Here is a 15,586-nt window from a genome sequence, read left to right as displayed (position 1 = left end):
GTAATATAGCACAGCTAGATTACTCTATTCACACTTGACTAGGCTGCAGGATATTCTCCCCATTAAGAGGCTTCCTTTATTCTGGACAGGGCAACAAGGGTTAAATGACTTGCCCAGGGTCATACAGCTAGTAAGTGTTAAGTGTCTGAGGCCACATTTGAACTCAGGTCCTCCTGAATCCAGGGCCAGTTCTTTAACCACTATGCCACCTAGCTGCCCTCAGCTTCCTTTATTCTGGCCTTGAAACTAGTCAGACGCTAAGAGAATTCACTGGAGATCTCTAATTAGGGAAAGGGAGAAAATTTAAAGTCTAGCCTTCTACTTAGGTCGAAGTAAGAGAAAGACAATTTAAGAACTCCTCTAGTCTCAGGCTTCAATCAACCCAAATCCACGTTCCCATGGTAGAATTTCTTTCTTTCTTTCTTTTTCTTTTTTTTTTTAGTGAGGCAATTGGGGTTAAGTGATTTGCCCAAGGTCACAAAGCTAGTAAGTGTCAAGTATCTGAGGCCGGATTTGAACTCAGGTACTCCTGACTCCAGGGCTGGTGCTCTATCCACTGTGCCATCTAGCCGCCCCCCCCCATGGTAGAATTTCAAACTGTTGTACAGGATTAGGCCAACTTCAATGTCATGATGCACTGAACAGTACTGAGCTAAATTATAATCTAAAGAAAGTAAATACCAATACTGGAGGAGTGGTACATAATTTATTTTAATTCAAATTCTTACATGTCCCAGTGAGCTTTTTTTTTAAGCTCAGTCTAATTTATTTTATATTCTATTTTAATATATAAAAAACTTACAGTTTGGGTCTTGATTGTCCCAGAGATATCTCCCTAAACATACCATCATAATGGCTGACATCGGGGCAGCTAGGTGGCACAGTGGAAGTGGGCAAGTCACTTAACCCCAATTGCCTCACTAAAAAAACCAAAAAACAAACAAACAAAAAAACCCCAAAAGATATCAATAAAATTGTTTAAAAAAAAAAATGGCTGACATCCACTATCATGTTCCTGATCTCCACGTGAGAGACAGATTTCACATTTGTACCCTTTGTCATTCAACCAGAACTGAAAGAATCTGGTGACTCTCAGACCACCACCCAAGGTCATTTCTTTGGGTCTGTTCCTTTGAGGGAGCCTTCCTGAGGTTCAATGCAATGCTTCTACTGCAGTTTGTTAATTAGAAAAAGTCCCTTGGAAGCTCATTTATGGGTCATGGGTTACACCCTGAAATCTGAAGAGAGTGGAGGATGAGGAGCTGAGCATCAGTGACAGCATATCCTATACTTTGTTTCTCTTGTGGTGAGGTGCAAGGTATGCCTACTCCCCAAAGGAAATCAGCCCCTTTAATGGCTAAGGAGTGTGCATATGTTTTTTGCATCAGCCCTTAGCAATTACATATACCATGCTGTAATGAATTTACAGACCTGAGCTGAGTATTGCCAGACGTCCTGAGTCCAATGAGAATGTCTTAGGAAAAAGAAGGAGTCATCTTCTGAATACAGTTTACCTAGCACCTTTACTGTACTCAGAACATTCATTGAAATGTAGGTCACAAAATAGGCACATGGTATAATAATAGTCTTGGACTCTAAAATTCTCCAAAGAAAAATCTATGGTCACCTCTCTTTGTCAACTATGACCAACATGTTTCATATTCTAACTCCCAAATCGAAAAAATGACTATGGCTGCAGCCTTATAAGCACTGGCTCACTGACAGATGTCTTAACAGATCTAAGGATCCTGAATAGCTGAGCCAAGTATTCTCCATGGAATTCACACACATATACTCTTTATTCTATTCAGGGCTATAAAATGCTATAATGTCATACAAAAACAGGAAAAGGGGAGCTGAGATTGAAGGCAAAGGTTCTTTGTACCTTCACCCTCATCCCCAACAGCCAGCCAATGGACTGGCATCTCTTTCATTTGTTCCACCTGAAGAACCCTTGCTATGAAAACTGAGTCCCAGTGGAGAGCTTTAGATTAGTAGTTTGTGAGTTGAAGACAAATGTTTTGTTAGCTTTCATCACAGTTGGTCAATCATTATTCTGGAAGTCTCTGAACTAATATGAATTGATAACAACGCACTCAAACTTGAACTAGAGGTTGCACATGAAGGTACTTACTAACAAACACTTTAAGTTTAAGGATTTTTCCTTCTTGAGGATGACGAGTGCTGCCAGTCCACAAAAAGTATAGCCACCATGGGCCTCCATTCCTGGCACACCACCAATTCCACCTTCCCAGTTCTGACACCTAAAAAGAGAATGAATAAAATAAATAAAGGAGCAGTCAGACACACCTAATTGAAGCTAATGCTATGTGCATGTTCACAAACTAAATATCCTTTTTTTCTAACAAATAATGAGAACATACAGATTAAATGTAATAGTTACAATTTAGAAATTGATGATATTGACCATATCATCCAGCTCTATAATCCCAGGAATCAGAAAGCCTTCTCTTCACCCTGGTCATTTTCCACCATTCCACTGCACTTGTACTGTCCCCACCACCACTCCTTTTCTACATCTTGAACTCTAACAACTAAAACCAAATCAACACTACAACTGACTCTCAAAAAAAAAATGTATGTCAATTGATTGCCCCATTATTACACTCACTCTTTGTGACTTCCCAGGCTAAAACACCCTAGGCCTGGCCACCACTTCCTTCTATGTGCTGTCTTCCCCATTAGAATGTAAGATCTGTGAGAGCAGAGACTTTCCATTTTGTATTTATATCTCCAGCATTTTAACACAATGTTTGGCATACAGTAGGTGCTTAATAAAGAGTTTTCATTCATTCATTAACAGTAAGTTATATGAGACTTTTTCCCCACAAAGAACACAAGCTGAGCTTAAAAGCATTCTACCAAAACGAATAAAGAACTGGTCGAAATTAGAACTTCTTCAGACGGCTCATCATGGCTCTTGCTCTTGACACCCTGTCTTGGCACTAACTATCCCCCATGCCTGGAATTCACTCCATCTTCACTTCCATGTCTTAGAATCCCCTTGATTCCTTCCAAATGCAGATCAGACACCACATAAAGTAATAGTCATGATCCTTAGCAACTGGACTAGCTGTCCAGGAATACCTCAAGGTGAAGTGTCATGGGTAAAAGGGTTGTTTTCTAGAACAAGTTCTGTTAAATCACACAATGAGCTTGGTTTTTTTACCTTGCTATCCATTCTGCAGTACCTTCAAAGAGTTTAGGTGTGATGATATTAGTTAGGGAGGCAACTGAGGCAGCGCAGTAAGCACTTCTGTAAAGGTAGAAAGAGACAAAGGGTTCAGTTCTAGAGACCAGGTCATGTAATGTTCACTTAGTTTCAGGTTTTCTTCCCAGTAAGTAGCAATTATCTGCTTAACATGCAGCCCCCACCCCGTCTGGCTCTCCAATGGAGAAATCTGGGATTCTATTCTCACCTTCACATGGCAAGGTTACATTCAAAGAAATAATGCAGGTATTGAATCCATGTCACTCAGAAGTGATTTTACCCCTTTTTTTCCTGTGATTTATAATGACTTGGTACCAGGGTCATCAACTTTTCAATTGAACAGATATTTAGTAATGGCCAACTATATTCAAGGCACAGAGGAAGGTGCTGGTGATACAAAGACAAAAATGAAAGTTACTGCCCTCGAGGAGCTTATGTTCTACTGGGAGAACCATTTTTGTTAATAGTTTTAGTTTATAAAATACACAACTGATTATACTGATGCCAGAGATAATTTCTGCCAAACTTAATTGTACCAATTTAAAAGTTTTCAGTATTGTATTTATATTGTTCAAGGTAATTCAGTATAAGAAGAACTACATGCTAATTATTTTCCTTAAAAAGCCCTTGTTATAGTGCAGATATATATATATATATATATGGCCAAGAAGCTAGAGAGAAGGCCCTAAGGAGCCTCTTGTGAAAGTGACATTAGGGTGAAGCTGAGGCATTCAAGTGAACACTTCTTGATCACTGATCAACCAATCTGTTTAACCTTATTCCAGAGTAGTCCAACAAGTGACTTAAGGGATATTAAAAATCAGCTAGCTTAGTTACATCCCTGTCTTATTAATCTGTGGTAAAATAACCTCGTTAGGAAAGAATATTTTTAAAAAGTTACATGTTTATTTGCTTTCTATTTCACTAAAGACTATAAAGTACTTAGAAGATAAAGAGGACCCCATATACAGCAAAACAAAAACAATCCACCAGAGGCTCAATTTTCTTCTTAAAAGGCAAGAACATGAGGAGATACAGAAATATCCACTTATGTCCTCCTAGATAACAGCAGGAATTGTCAGAACTTTGAATTCTGCTTTTTATTACACACCATATGATCAACTACTGAATAATTTTTATTAATATTACACAACCAAAAAAGCAAAGCATGGAAGCCATCGGTGGAAGAAAGCAGTTTTAGGGAAAGGGGAAAATACGAAGTGATATCTTAGGAACTTTCCAAGTAAGCGAAAATTTCATTTGGGAATCCTCCTTTTGAGTTCCTGAAAGGACCAATAGGATACCACAATTCTAAGAGAATTTAAAAGATCCTTTAAAATCAAGATTTTCAAAGAGAAAAACAAAAATACCACATAGCTAGAGCAACTGGTCAAAGGATTGACTATACTGGTTGACACATTGGGTGTCAGATGACAATAGGCTTTCAAATTTAAAAAGAGGTAAAAGTCTCTTGAAAAGAAATTGTAGCTGACACTTCAGTCTGGCCTAATTTGTCCTCTGACCATATTTTATTCCATTTGCTCTGGTGTCCATAGGTCACTTCTACAGTTAATCCCAGTTTTCCACTATGATCTTTTTAATCAACTAGCCCCTAAACTTTGTTTCAGAAAAAATAAAAACTGTTTCCTCTAATCACACTCACAATCTCCATTTCTCTGGAAGCTTAAAGAGAAGAACAAGGAAATAAACAGAAAGGTGTCCTTCTGATTTTATTTGATAGGGACATACAGGAGCCAAACTTTTTTGGGTACCCTGGAAGTGAGCCTTACAGTTTAAGCATCTATTTCATATATGAAATATATGTTTCATATATACTTAAACTGTCTATAAGGCTCACTTCCAGAGTACATGCACATACACACATAATTCTGACACCAGTCCTACTCATGATCATCAAAATCATAGCAAAGAGAAACATAGCCTCAATACATATCAGAAGCAAATTGAAGAAGCACGATACCAGGACCATGGGTCATATTATTATTAACAATACTATTAGAACCTGGTTTGTTTAAAGCTCAGACAAAGTGAAATAAATGTGACAATATGTAAGGGGAAGTGCTTTGTGTACTGTGAAATGTCACATAAATATATGAACTTTTTATATTACATTTCAGGCCACAGGTTGCCAGTCTAATATGCACAGCCATCAAACAAATTCCCAAGAATCTAGCCCATTTCTAGTCTACCCCATTAATATTATTTCAAAGTAAACTAATTTCTTTCTGTTTTTTTTTTGGGGGGGGTGGGGCAATGAGGGTTAAGTGACTTGCCCAGGGTCACACAGCTAATAAGTGTCAAGTGTCTGAGGCTGCACTTGAACTCAGGTACTCCTGAATCCAGGGCCAGTGCTTTATCCACTGCGCCACCTAGCTGCCCAAAGTAAACTAATTTCTAAGCATTTTCCTCTCATCCTTTAAACATCCATTCTCTGAAAATTAATCTGCTTCCCTTTGATACACAAAAGTACAAATTCTACCGGATCTTTATTCTCATCAACAAACAGGGAAAAATCACTTAGATATACTTGTCAGCTTTAAGTAAAAGTTCTGTATATTGAGAAATCCCACAGAAAAGTCCCACTCGAATGCCTGATTGTGATATAGGGGTGACCATTGTTTCTTGCTGGCACAGCCAAACCCTAGAAAGTGCTAGAAAGGCTTTGACAATGATTGCAGTGACAGAATGTCTAGTTGCAGAGCATTTCCCTTGATCAAGTATGGAAAGGTAATCAACCCACTAGGCAAACAGTTAAATCTGTTGGCCAAAGCAACCCCATTAAACAAAGAAAGATATAAATGGCCCTCAGTAATAATGGCTATAGCAGAAAAGAAGAAGGTGAAAAGAATCCTACAGTTTTGGGAACAGTCATAAACATAAACATTTTTTTTGGGGGGGGGCAAGGCACAATAAGCGGTAAGTACTTGCCCAGGGTCATACAGCTAATAAGTGTCTGAGGCTGAATTTGAACTCTGGTCATCTTGACTCCAGTCAGTGCTCACTCCATTGTGCCTTAACTGTTCCTAAACATTAACTTTCTATTGGTACTCTAAATGTGAGATCCTTGTCCAATGACCAAAAAATAAGACTGCATATTAGTGGACTAACTGACTTCTACATTCTTACTATAAATAAAACTAGAAGGCAAGAGGAAGGTGTAACTAAATATCATGGGTAGCACTTAGATTCTCATTGGAGAGGTAAATAAAGTCATTGACAAACCTGATTTTATCATGTATTTAAAGGTGATAAAAACATCATTTCCTGGGGCATTTGGTCATTTCTTATTGCAGTGCTCATGATGAACACTCACAGAAAGACCACGGTTGAAGATAACTGTAGTTTATGCATCAATAATTGATGCAGAGGGGGCAGCTAGATGGCGCAGTGGATAGAGCACCGGCCCTGGAGTCAGGAGTACCTGAGTTCAAATCCAGCCTCAAACACTTAACACTTACTAGCTGTGTGACCCTGGGCAAGTCACTTAACCCCAATTGCCCCTCAAAAAACCAAAAAAACAAAAACAAACAAACAAAAAAAAAATTGATGCAGAGGCAGAGAAATTTTTTGACTCATTTAAACTCTGTAAGTTAAATCAACATAAAAGTTTAACACTCAGTGACTTCAATATAAAAGTGGGACTACAGGAAATTGGTGAAAAACACTGCTAAATGTGGCTCAGGTTTAAAAAACAAAAAGACCTCTATGAACACAATTACAAAATACTTTTCACACAAATAAAATCAGATCTAAATAATTGGAAAAATATCAATTGCTCATGGATAGGCTGAGCTAATATAATAAAAATGAAAATTCTACTTAAATTAATTTATTTATTCAGTATCCTACCAATCAGACTACCTAAAAATTGTTTTATAGAGTTAGAAAAAATAATAACAAAATTCATCTGGAAGAACAAAAAGTCAAGAATATCAAGGGAACTAATGAAAAAAATGCACAGGAAGGTGGGCTAGCTATACCAAATACTATAAAAAAGCTATACTCATCAAAACTATTTGGTACTGGCTAAGAACAGAGTGGTAGATCAATGGAATAGGTTAGGCACAGGAGACATAGTAGTAAATGACTATAGTAATCTCCTGTTTGATAAACCAAAGATTACAGCTTCTAGGATAGGAACTCAGTATTTGACAAAAACTGGTGGGAAAACTGGAAGATAGTATGGTAGAAACTAGGCATAGATCAACATCTTACACTATATACCAAAATAAGGTCAAAATGGGTATATGATTTAGACATAAAGGATGATACCATAGGTAAATTAGGAGAGGAAGGAGTAGTTTACCTCTCACATCTATGGAAAGGAAAGCAATTTATGTCGAAACAAGAGATAGAGAATGTTATGAAATGCAGGATGGATGACTTTGATTACATTAAGTTAAAAAGTTTTTGTACAAACAGAAACAATGCAGCCAAAATTAGAAGAGAGGCAGAAAGCTGGGAGACAATTCTTACAGCCAGTATTTCTTTTTTTGTTGTTGTTTTGTTTTTAGTGAGGCAATTGGGGTTAAGTGACTTGCCCAGGGTCACACAGCTAGTAAGTGTTAAGTGTCTGAGGCCGGATTTGAACTCAGGTACTCCTGACTCCAGGGCTGGTGCTCTATCCACTGTGCCACCTAGCTGCCCCCAGTATTTCTGATAAAGGCCTCATTTCTAAAATATATAGGGAACTAAATCAAATTTATAAGAATGCAAAGTCATTCCACAATTGAGAAATGGTCAAAGGATATAAACTGGCAGTTTTCAGATGAAGAAATCAAAGCTATCTATTGCCATGTGGGAAAAATGCTCTAAATCACTATTGATTAGAGAAATGCAAATTAAAACAACTCTGAGGTACCGCCTCACACCTATCAGATTGGCTAATATGACAAAAAAGGAAAATAATGTTGGAGAAGCTGTGGGAAAATTGGAACATTAATGCATTGTTGGTGGAGCTGTGAACTGATCCAACCATTCTGGAGAGCAATTTGAACTATGCCCAAAGGGCTATGGGAGTGTACATGCCCTTTGACCCAGTAATAGCACTACTAGGTCTATATCTCAAAGAGATCATAAAAGAGGGAAAAGGACCCACATGTACAAAAATATTTATAGCAGCTCTCTTTGTGGTGGCAAAGAATTGGAAATTGAGGGAATGCCCATCAATTGGGGAATGGCTAAACAAGTTGTGGTATATGAATATAATGGAATATTATGCATTAAAAAACGATGAACATTGGGGGAAGCTAGGTAGCACAATGGATAAAGCACTGGCCCTGGATTCAGGAGGACCTGAGTTCAAATCTGGCCTCAGACACTTGACACATACTAGCTGTGTGACCCTGGGCAAGTCACTTAATCCTCATTGTCCCACAGAATTTTTAAAAAATATTAAAAAAATAAAAGAAACGATGAGCAGGAGGATTTCAGAGAAACCTGGAAGGACTTACATGAACTGATGCTCAGTGAGAGGAGCAGAACCAGGAGAACATTGTACCCAGTAAGAGCAACACTGTGTGATGATCAATTGTGATAGACTTGGCTCTTCTCAGTAGTACAATGATCCAAAACAATTTCAAAGAACTCATGATAGAAAATGTTCTCCACATCCAGAAAAAAGAACTGTGAATTCTGAAGGAAGACTGAAACACACTGTTTCTACTTTTGTGTATTTTTTAATCTTTTTTTTTTTTGAGGTTTTCCCCTTGCGCTGTGATTCTTCTTTTACAATATGACTAATGCAGAAATACATTTAATGTGATTGTACATATATAACCTATTTCAGATTGCTTTCCATCCTGAGGAAAAGGGAGGGTGGGAGAAAAATATGGAACTAAAAATCCTATGAAAACAAATGTTGAAAACCATCCTTACAAGTAACTTGAGAATAATAAAATACTTTCCTAAAATTAAAAAAAAAAAAAGACCAAAAATTTGCACACTATACACATATCTGTTTATCATGAAGACATTCTTCAAGAAGAGTATAAGGTGGGGCAGCTAGGTGGCGCAGTGGATAAAGCACTGGCCTTGGATTCAGGAGGACCTGAGTTCAAATCCAGCTCAGACGCTTGACACTTACTAGCTGTGTGACCCTGGCCAAGTCACTTAACCCTCACTGCCCTGCAAAAAACCCCAAACCCCACCCCCGCCAAAAAAGAAGAGAATAAGGAGACACTGGATATGACAAATACCGAATAACATGACAAAAAGCAAAACTGACTGTACAAAAATAATGACACTAAGAGCTAACATTTATATAGTACTTACTTTGTGCCAGACACTCTGGTACTAAGGACTTTATTTATCTCATTTCATCTTCATAACAACCCTGGGAGATGTGAGAACCAGGGGCCTCCACCCTCTGCCAAGAAAGCATGAGGTGACCTTTCTGAGGTTTCTAAGGTTGAATCGGTGTCCCAGAAGTTCATGGATCCCCTTTAAGTCATGTGAATCAATGGACTTGAATGCAACCAGTCAATTAGCTGGAGCTATGTGTGTGGGGACCACCCACTTCCTGTTCCACAGAGCGCTTCCGGTTGAATTGACTGGGATTCACTCTCTTGGGAAGCATGAGTGGCTAGGTAAAGGAGTGCTTGCACGCTCTCTCTCTCTCTCTCTCTCTCTCTCTCTCTCTCTCTCTCTCTCTCTCTCTCCTAGGTCTTAGCTAGGTTTTTTTTTCCATTCTTTCAGAGACACATGCTTTCCCTCTCTCTTTACTAACTTCTAATAAACTTTAATAAATACTTAAAAGCTAAACTGTTGCTGAATTTATAAGTGAATCCTAACTAGTTTCCCCCCATACTGGGGGGCAGGTAAGGACACACACATTAGATTTTAAACATAAAAGTTGGCAACCCACGAAGTAGAGTGCTGAACCCCTGAATCTTCTGATCTTCAAGTTGGGTAAGAAATATCCTCCTGTTTCCATGTCTGTCCCCTTTAAATTTTAAATGGATTTCCTTAACCTCTTAAGTACTTTAATCTGGCTATTCACACAAGCAAAGATTAAGATCATGTTTATGCTTATTCCATGTGAATTTGAATATTCTATTCCTATTTTTATTTTTACTTTTCTTTGTGTTATAGTGAGGAAATTTTTGAATTACAAAAAGGGGACTAAAAATACTGATTATTACAAGCTACTGATTCAACCAGGCATGACAAAAGCAGAGTTTATCAAACTGTGTTTTAAGTGCTTTAAGCTAAAAAATATTTTAGCTTACTAGAGAACCAATGTTAGAGAATGGGTCTTTTGATTCCCTAACACTGAAAAATTTGCAGTTAATCCTGCACTTTAATTCCCCCAAAGATTTAACTTATTCGAATCTCTGGAATATATATAGTGAGCAAGGAATTGACTCAAGGGGGTAAAAGAGAAGGGAATACAAGTCTGAGCTTGAATGCAAGTCTGTTTCTCAGGCTGAAACGCCAAATGACCCAACAAAAAAAAAAGGAAAAGAAAAAAAGAGAAAATTCACCTTTAGAGGACCCAACTCCTATTCCTTCTCCCTCTATTTCCTCTATACCACTCCCCCCCCAAAAAAAAGAAAAGAAAAAAAGAGAAGATTCTCCTGTAGAAGAAATAGAGAAGATCAAAATTCTTCCCCTTCAAGAGATCCTCACCCATGGTCAAAATGGTGCTATACTAAAGCTCAGACAATACACACCTTTTGGCCCAAAGATTTAAGTTCATGGAAATGAGATATTCCTAAATTTGATGAGGATCCCACAGCAGTTATCAGCCAGTTTAGGGCAATTTTCAGAGGATATCAGCCCACTTGGAATGATATTACTGATCTCATGGAAACAATATTATCCCCAGGGGAAAGAGCCGATATAAAAGGGACAGTAAACTCCTTAGAAACATCAGGAAAAGTTGCTGTTCGATGGCCTTTAGAAGACCCTAATTGGGACCCCAATATCCCTAAGCATTTAATAAGTTTCAGGAAGCAAGGGAAACATTGTTAAAGGCAATGGAATCCTGTGCTAGCAAGACTGATGACTGGCAAAAATTTATAGATAGGGGCAGCTAGGTGGCACAGTGGATAGAGCATCGGCCCTGGATTCAGAAGGACCTGAGTTCAAATCTGGCCTCAGACACTTAACACTTACTAGCTGTGTGACCCTGGGCAAGTCACTTAACCCCAATTGCCTAACCCCCCCCCCAAATTATAGATACAGTGCAGGAACCTAATGAAAGTCCTAACAGATTCTATGACTGAATGTGTAAGAGTGCCAAACAATATACTAGATTGAACCCATTAGATTCTAGAGATGCCCACTTTATCATTAGCCATTTTGTGTATTGATATCCAGAAATATGGAAATATTTTGAAAGGCAGTGTCCAGGTTGAAATGCCCTGGGTCCGGCAGAATCAAGGAAATAGCAACATATGTTTATGACGAAAATGAGAGGGAAGGAAGGAACAGATATGGCATTTTAGCTCCAGTACAGGAAACCATGAGGCAGCAAGTTCAGGCAGTTGGGAATCACTATCAACTCCCTAGATTTTGTTATTACTGCAACAGACAGGGACACACGATGCACTACTGGAGGATTAGGCAATGAGAACTCAGACAGATGATGATTGGTGAATTTAGAAACCTCTTCAGGGCGCAGAATCAAAATAATTATAGATCATCTCAGATACAGAGGACTGATGGTATAGGGGATGGTACTGATGGAGGGGAAAGTATGGTGGAATCTTTAGTTTTTTCCTTTCCAGACCCCGAGATCTTTAGCCCTCTTGTGCCAGTCCATTTGCCTCCCCAAAGTAATGAACCTCTTGTAACTCTCAGGGTTGGGGAGCCTTACTATGTTTATTTATTAGATATAGGAGCCTCTGGATCAGTCCTAGTGAGCAAATCTGACAATGAATGTACATCTATTGGATCTCTAAATGAAGTTGGAGTTTCAGGGAAAACTAACAATTGCAAAATTAAGCCCACACATGGTATCTATGGGCCCATCAACAGTAGAATATTCATTTCTACTCATGCCTGACTCTCCTGCAAATCTATCAGGTCATGACCTACTTTATAAACTTAAGAGCAACCATATCATGTTCTCCAGATGGTAGCATCCCCCTGGAAGTACTGGAGGATACTGTGCACTTGCTGCCAATTTTGATCTCAGACACTCAGGAAACACTGGGAGATACATCTGAAATCCCTTCTGATACTCCTGAGTCCCTATGGGCTTCTTCCTCTTCTGATGTAGGTCTCCTTAAATCTGCTGTGCCTGTTATCATTAAGACCAAAGGTGGCCCACAACCATCCATTCTACAATATCCCTTATCTAGGGGAGCCACTGAGGGAATTGCACCTATATTTGAGGCTTTGACAAACCAAGGTATCATTGTCTTTTGCCATCATTCCCCATGTAATACTCCCATTTTGTCAGTTAAGAAGCCCAAGCCTGGGCCAGATGGCAAACCTGTTTACCGTTTTGTACAAGATCTGTGAGCAATTAACTCCTATGTTATACCTATACATCCAATAGTGACCAACCCTGCTACTATCACTTCCTCAATCCCATGTGAGGCCACATGCTTCACAGTGGCAGATCTGTGTTCTGCTTTCTTTTTATTTATTTTTTATTTTTATTTTTATTTTTTTAGGTGGTAAAGGCCATTTATCTCATATAAGGTATTTTATTTTTCCATTACATGTAAAGATAGTTCTCAACTTTCGTTTATACAAGCTTTACAATTTCAGATTTTTCTCCCTCCCTCCCCGATATAGGTTATATCTATATATCTATATACATATATATATCTATATACACACATATATATATACACATAATAACATTAATCCTATTTCTGCATTAATCCTGTTACAAGAGAAAAAATCAGAGCAGTGATGCAAAACCTCAAAAAAAAAAAAAACCAAAAACAAACAAAAAAACCCCATCTGCTTTCTTTTTGATAACAGTACATTAAGATTCCCAATACCTGTTTGCCTTCACCTGGAAAAATACAGTGGACTTGGATCAGACTCCCACAGGTGTTTGTTGTACCACACTATTCTCTCAAATTTTGCAACAGGATTTAGCTTCCATTACCTTTAAAGGTTCCACTTTAGTCCAATATGTAGATGACTTACTCCTGGCTGCACCTAATGCTGAAATTTGCCAGAAAGACAGCCGCCATCTGTTATTACAGCTGCACAAATGAGGCCATAAGGTCTTTAAGTCTAAAGTACAATGGTGTCTACCTCAGGGGGAATATTTGGGTTTTGTTTTGGCCACTTGCACGCGATCCATCTCTCCTAGGCATGTCCAGACTATTCAACAACTTTCTGCTCCCTCTACTAAGAAGCAACTAAGGGCTATTCTGGGAGCAGCTGGATATTGCAGACAATGGGATACCCTCTTTTGGTGAAATTACTAAGCCACATATCTCTAATAAAAAATTCTGTCCCAGAACCTGGATTCCCAGCATCTTTCAGCTATAACAGAATTATAACGGGCCTTGTTATCAGTGCCCGTACATGAACAGAGAGGAGTAGCTTCTAGGGTCCTGACTCAAAAATTAGGACCTATCCAGTGCCCAATAGCTTATTATTCTACTCAACTTGACTCTGTAGCTGCTGGAGTGTCACCTTGACTTCAGGTTCTGGCAGCCACTGCTCTTTTGGTAGAAAAAGCCACTTATCTGGTCTTAGGTAAACCTCTAATTGTGCAGTGCACTCATGAAGTTGAGGCTTTCTTACTGTGTCATAGGACACAGGCTTTTTCAGATCAAAGACTCACTAGGTATGAAGTAACACTGCTAGGAAATGACAGAATCACTTTAAAATGTTGTATAGTTCTTAACCCAGCAACACTGCTTCCTGACCTGCCATTCTCAGGAGAGCCTTTACCTGACTGCACTTCCCTAGCTGATATAACTGAGAAACCTTGTGATGATCTTTTTGACACACTCTTAGAGAACCTTGATTTTATTTTCTATACTGACAAATTCTCTTTTATGTGTGAGGGAGTCTGCCATACACGTGCTGCTGCAGTTTCTGATTATGATACTATCTGGGCAGCTTCTCTGACTTTACATCTTAGTGCACAGGCTGCTGAACTTGTGGCTCTCACACAAGCCTGTTCTCTAGCCAGAGGGAAAAGTGCTACTGTTGACACTGATTCCATATATACATTCAGTGTCTGCAATGTTTAGGAATGTTATGGCTGCAGAGAGGATTTTAAAACTCTGCTGGCAAAGTTATTGCTAATGGAGAATTTATTATAGATCTCCTACCTCCCTTAAAACTCCCATCTGCTCTAGCTATTGTTCATTTTCCTGCTCATATGGGAAAAAGTGACCCTGTCTCAAAAGGGAATGCATGAGTTGGTGCTGCTGCTGCTGCTAAACTTGCTGCTTTGGAAGCTCCTGAACATGTATTTAACCTTTCTTCTTCTGCTGATGTTTCTATTTCTCTTACTTATGATAAGTCTGAAGTAGAGAAGTGGAAAAACAAATTCAAGGCTAAAGTAGTCAATGGGGTCTGCATGACTTCAGAGGGAAAGCCACTTCTCCCCCAGAGTTTCTACCACCAGGTATGCCTATCTATTCACAGAAAAGGCAATTTTGGCACACAAGGAATTGTGGACTCAATAAAAAGGGTTTGGATTGCCCCTGGAGTTACTAATGTGGCCTCTAGGGTTTGTGCCTCTTGCCCTGTCTGTCAGACTTATAATCAACATGCCTTCTGGGCTAAAGCTTAATGAGGACATCCTTTAGCATATACACCTTTTGAGCATCTACAAATTGATTATATCACAATGCCTAAGGTGGGATCTTATAAGTTTTGTCTTGTTATAGTTGACCAACTCAATAGGTGGGTAGAAGCTTTTCCATGTCCCCAAGGCACGTCTATATTTGTTGCCATAATTCTGCTCAAAGAAATAGTCCCTCACTTTGGCCCACCAGCCCACAATGATTCTGACAAAGGCACACACTTTATTGATTCTGTTCTATCCCAAATCTACTCTTTCCTGGGAGTAACTCCACAGTTCCATACACCCTACCATCCACAAAGCTCAGGCCAGGTGGAACTTATGAATAAAGAGCTTAAGAGCATGATTGGCAAATTGTGCCTTGAAACTCATTTGAAGTGGCCTGATGTTCTACCCTGGGCACTGTTCTATCTGTGCAGCAGGCCAAGAGGAGAACTATATATATCACCTTATGAGTTGCTTTTTGCCCATCCTCCTATCCAAGCAAAACCTTTTCCCCTAGTATATACATCATGGGTGGGAGGAGATACCTCTGTTACTTCCTATATACAGGAATTACAAGCCAGGTTACATGAACTCCATGAGGCAGGAGCAGC

The 15,586-nt window shown here is 38.9% G+C and overlaps 2 protein-coding genes across 3 annotated transcripts in view; one reads left to right on the top strand and one right to left on the bottom strand.

Annotated features, from left to right (window-relative positions):
- The window catches only part of FNTB (farnesyltransferase, CAAX box, beta), a 119,025-nt gene that overhangs the window by 23,609 nt on the left and 79,830 nt on the right, over window positions 1-15,586 (bottom strand). The window contains exons 7-8 of the mRNA XM_043988898.1: window positions 3,191-3,277; window positions 2,135-2,264 (exon numbers count right to left, since the gene is read on the bottom strand). Of these exons, the coding sequence (XP_043844833.1) occupies window positions 2,135-2,264; window positions 3,191-3,277 (217 nt within the window). The remainder of the gene's footprint in view (window positions 1-2,134; window positions 2,265-3,190; window positions 3,278-15,586) is intronic.
- The window catches only part of MAX (MYC associated factor X), an 89,699-nt gene that overhangs the window by 72,877 nt on the left and 1,236 nt on the right, over window positions 1-15,586 (top strand). The gene's annotated exons all lie outside the window — the stretch shown is intronic.

The sequence above is a fragment of the Dromiciops gliroides genome, chromosome 2 (genome assembly GCF_019393635.1).
Source record: "Dromiciops gliroides isolate mDroGli1 chromosome 2, mDroGli1.pri, whole genome shotgun sequence".
NCBI classification, from domain to species: domain Eukaryota; kingdom Metazoa; phylum Chordata; class Mammalia; order Microbiotheria; family Microbiotheriidae; genus Dromiciops; species Dromiciops gliroides.
This window is presented reverse-complemented; position numbering and strand designations above follow the sequence as displayed.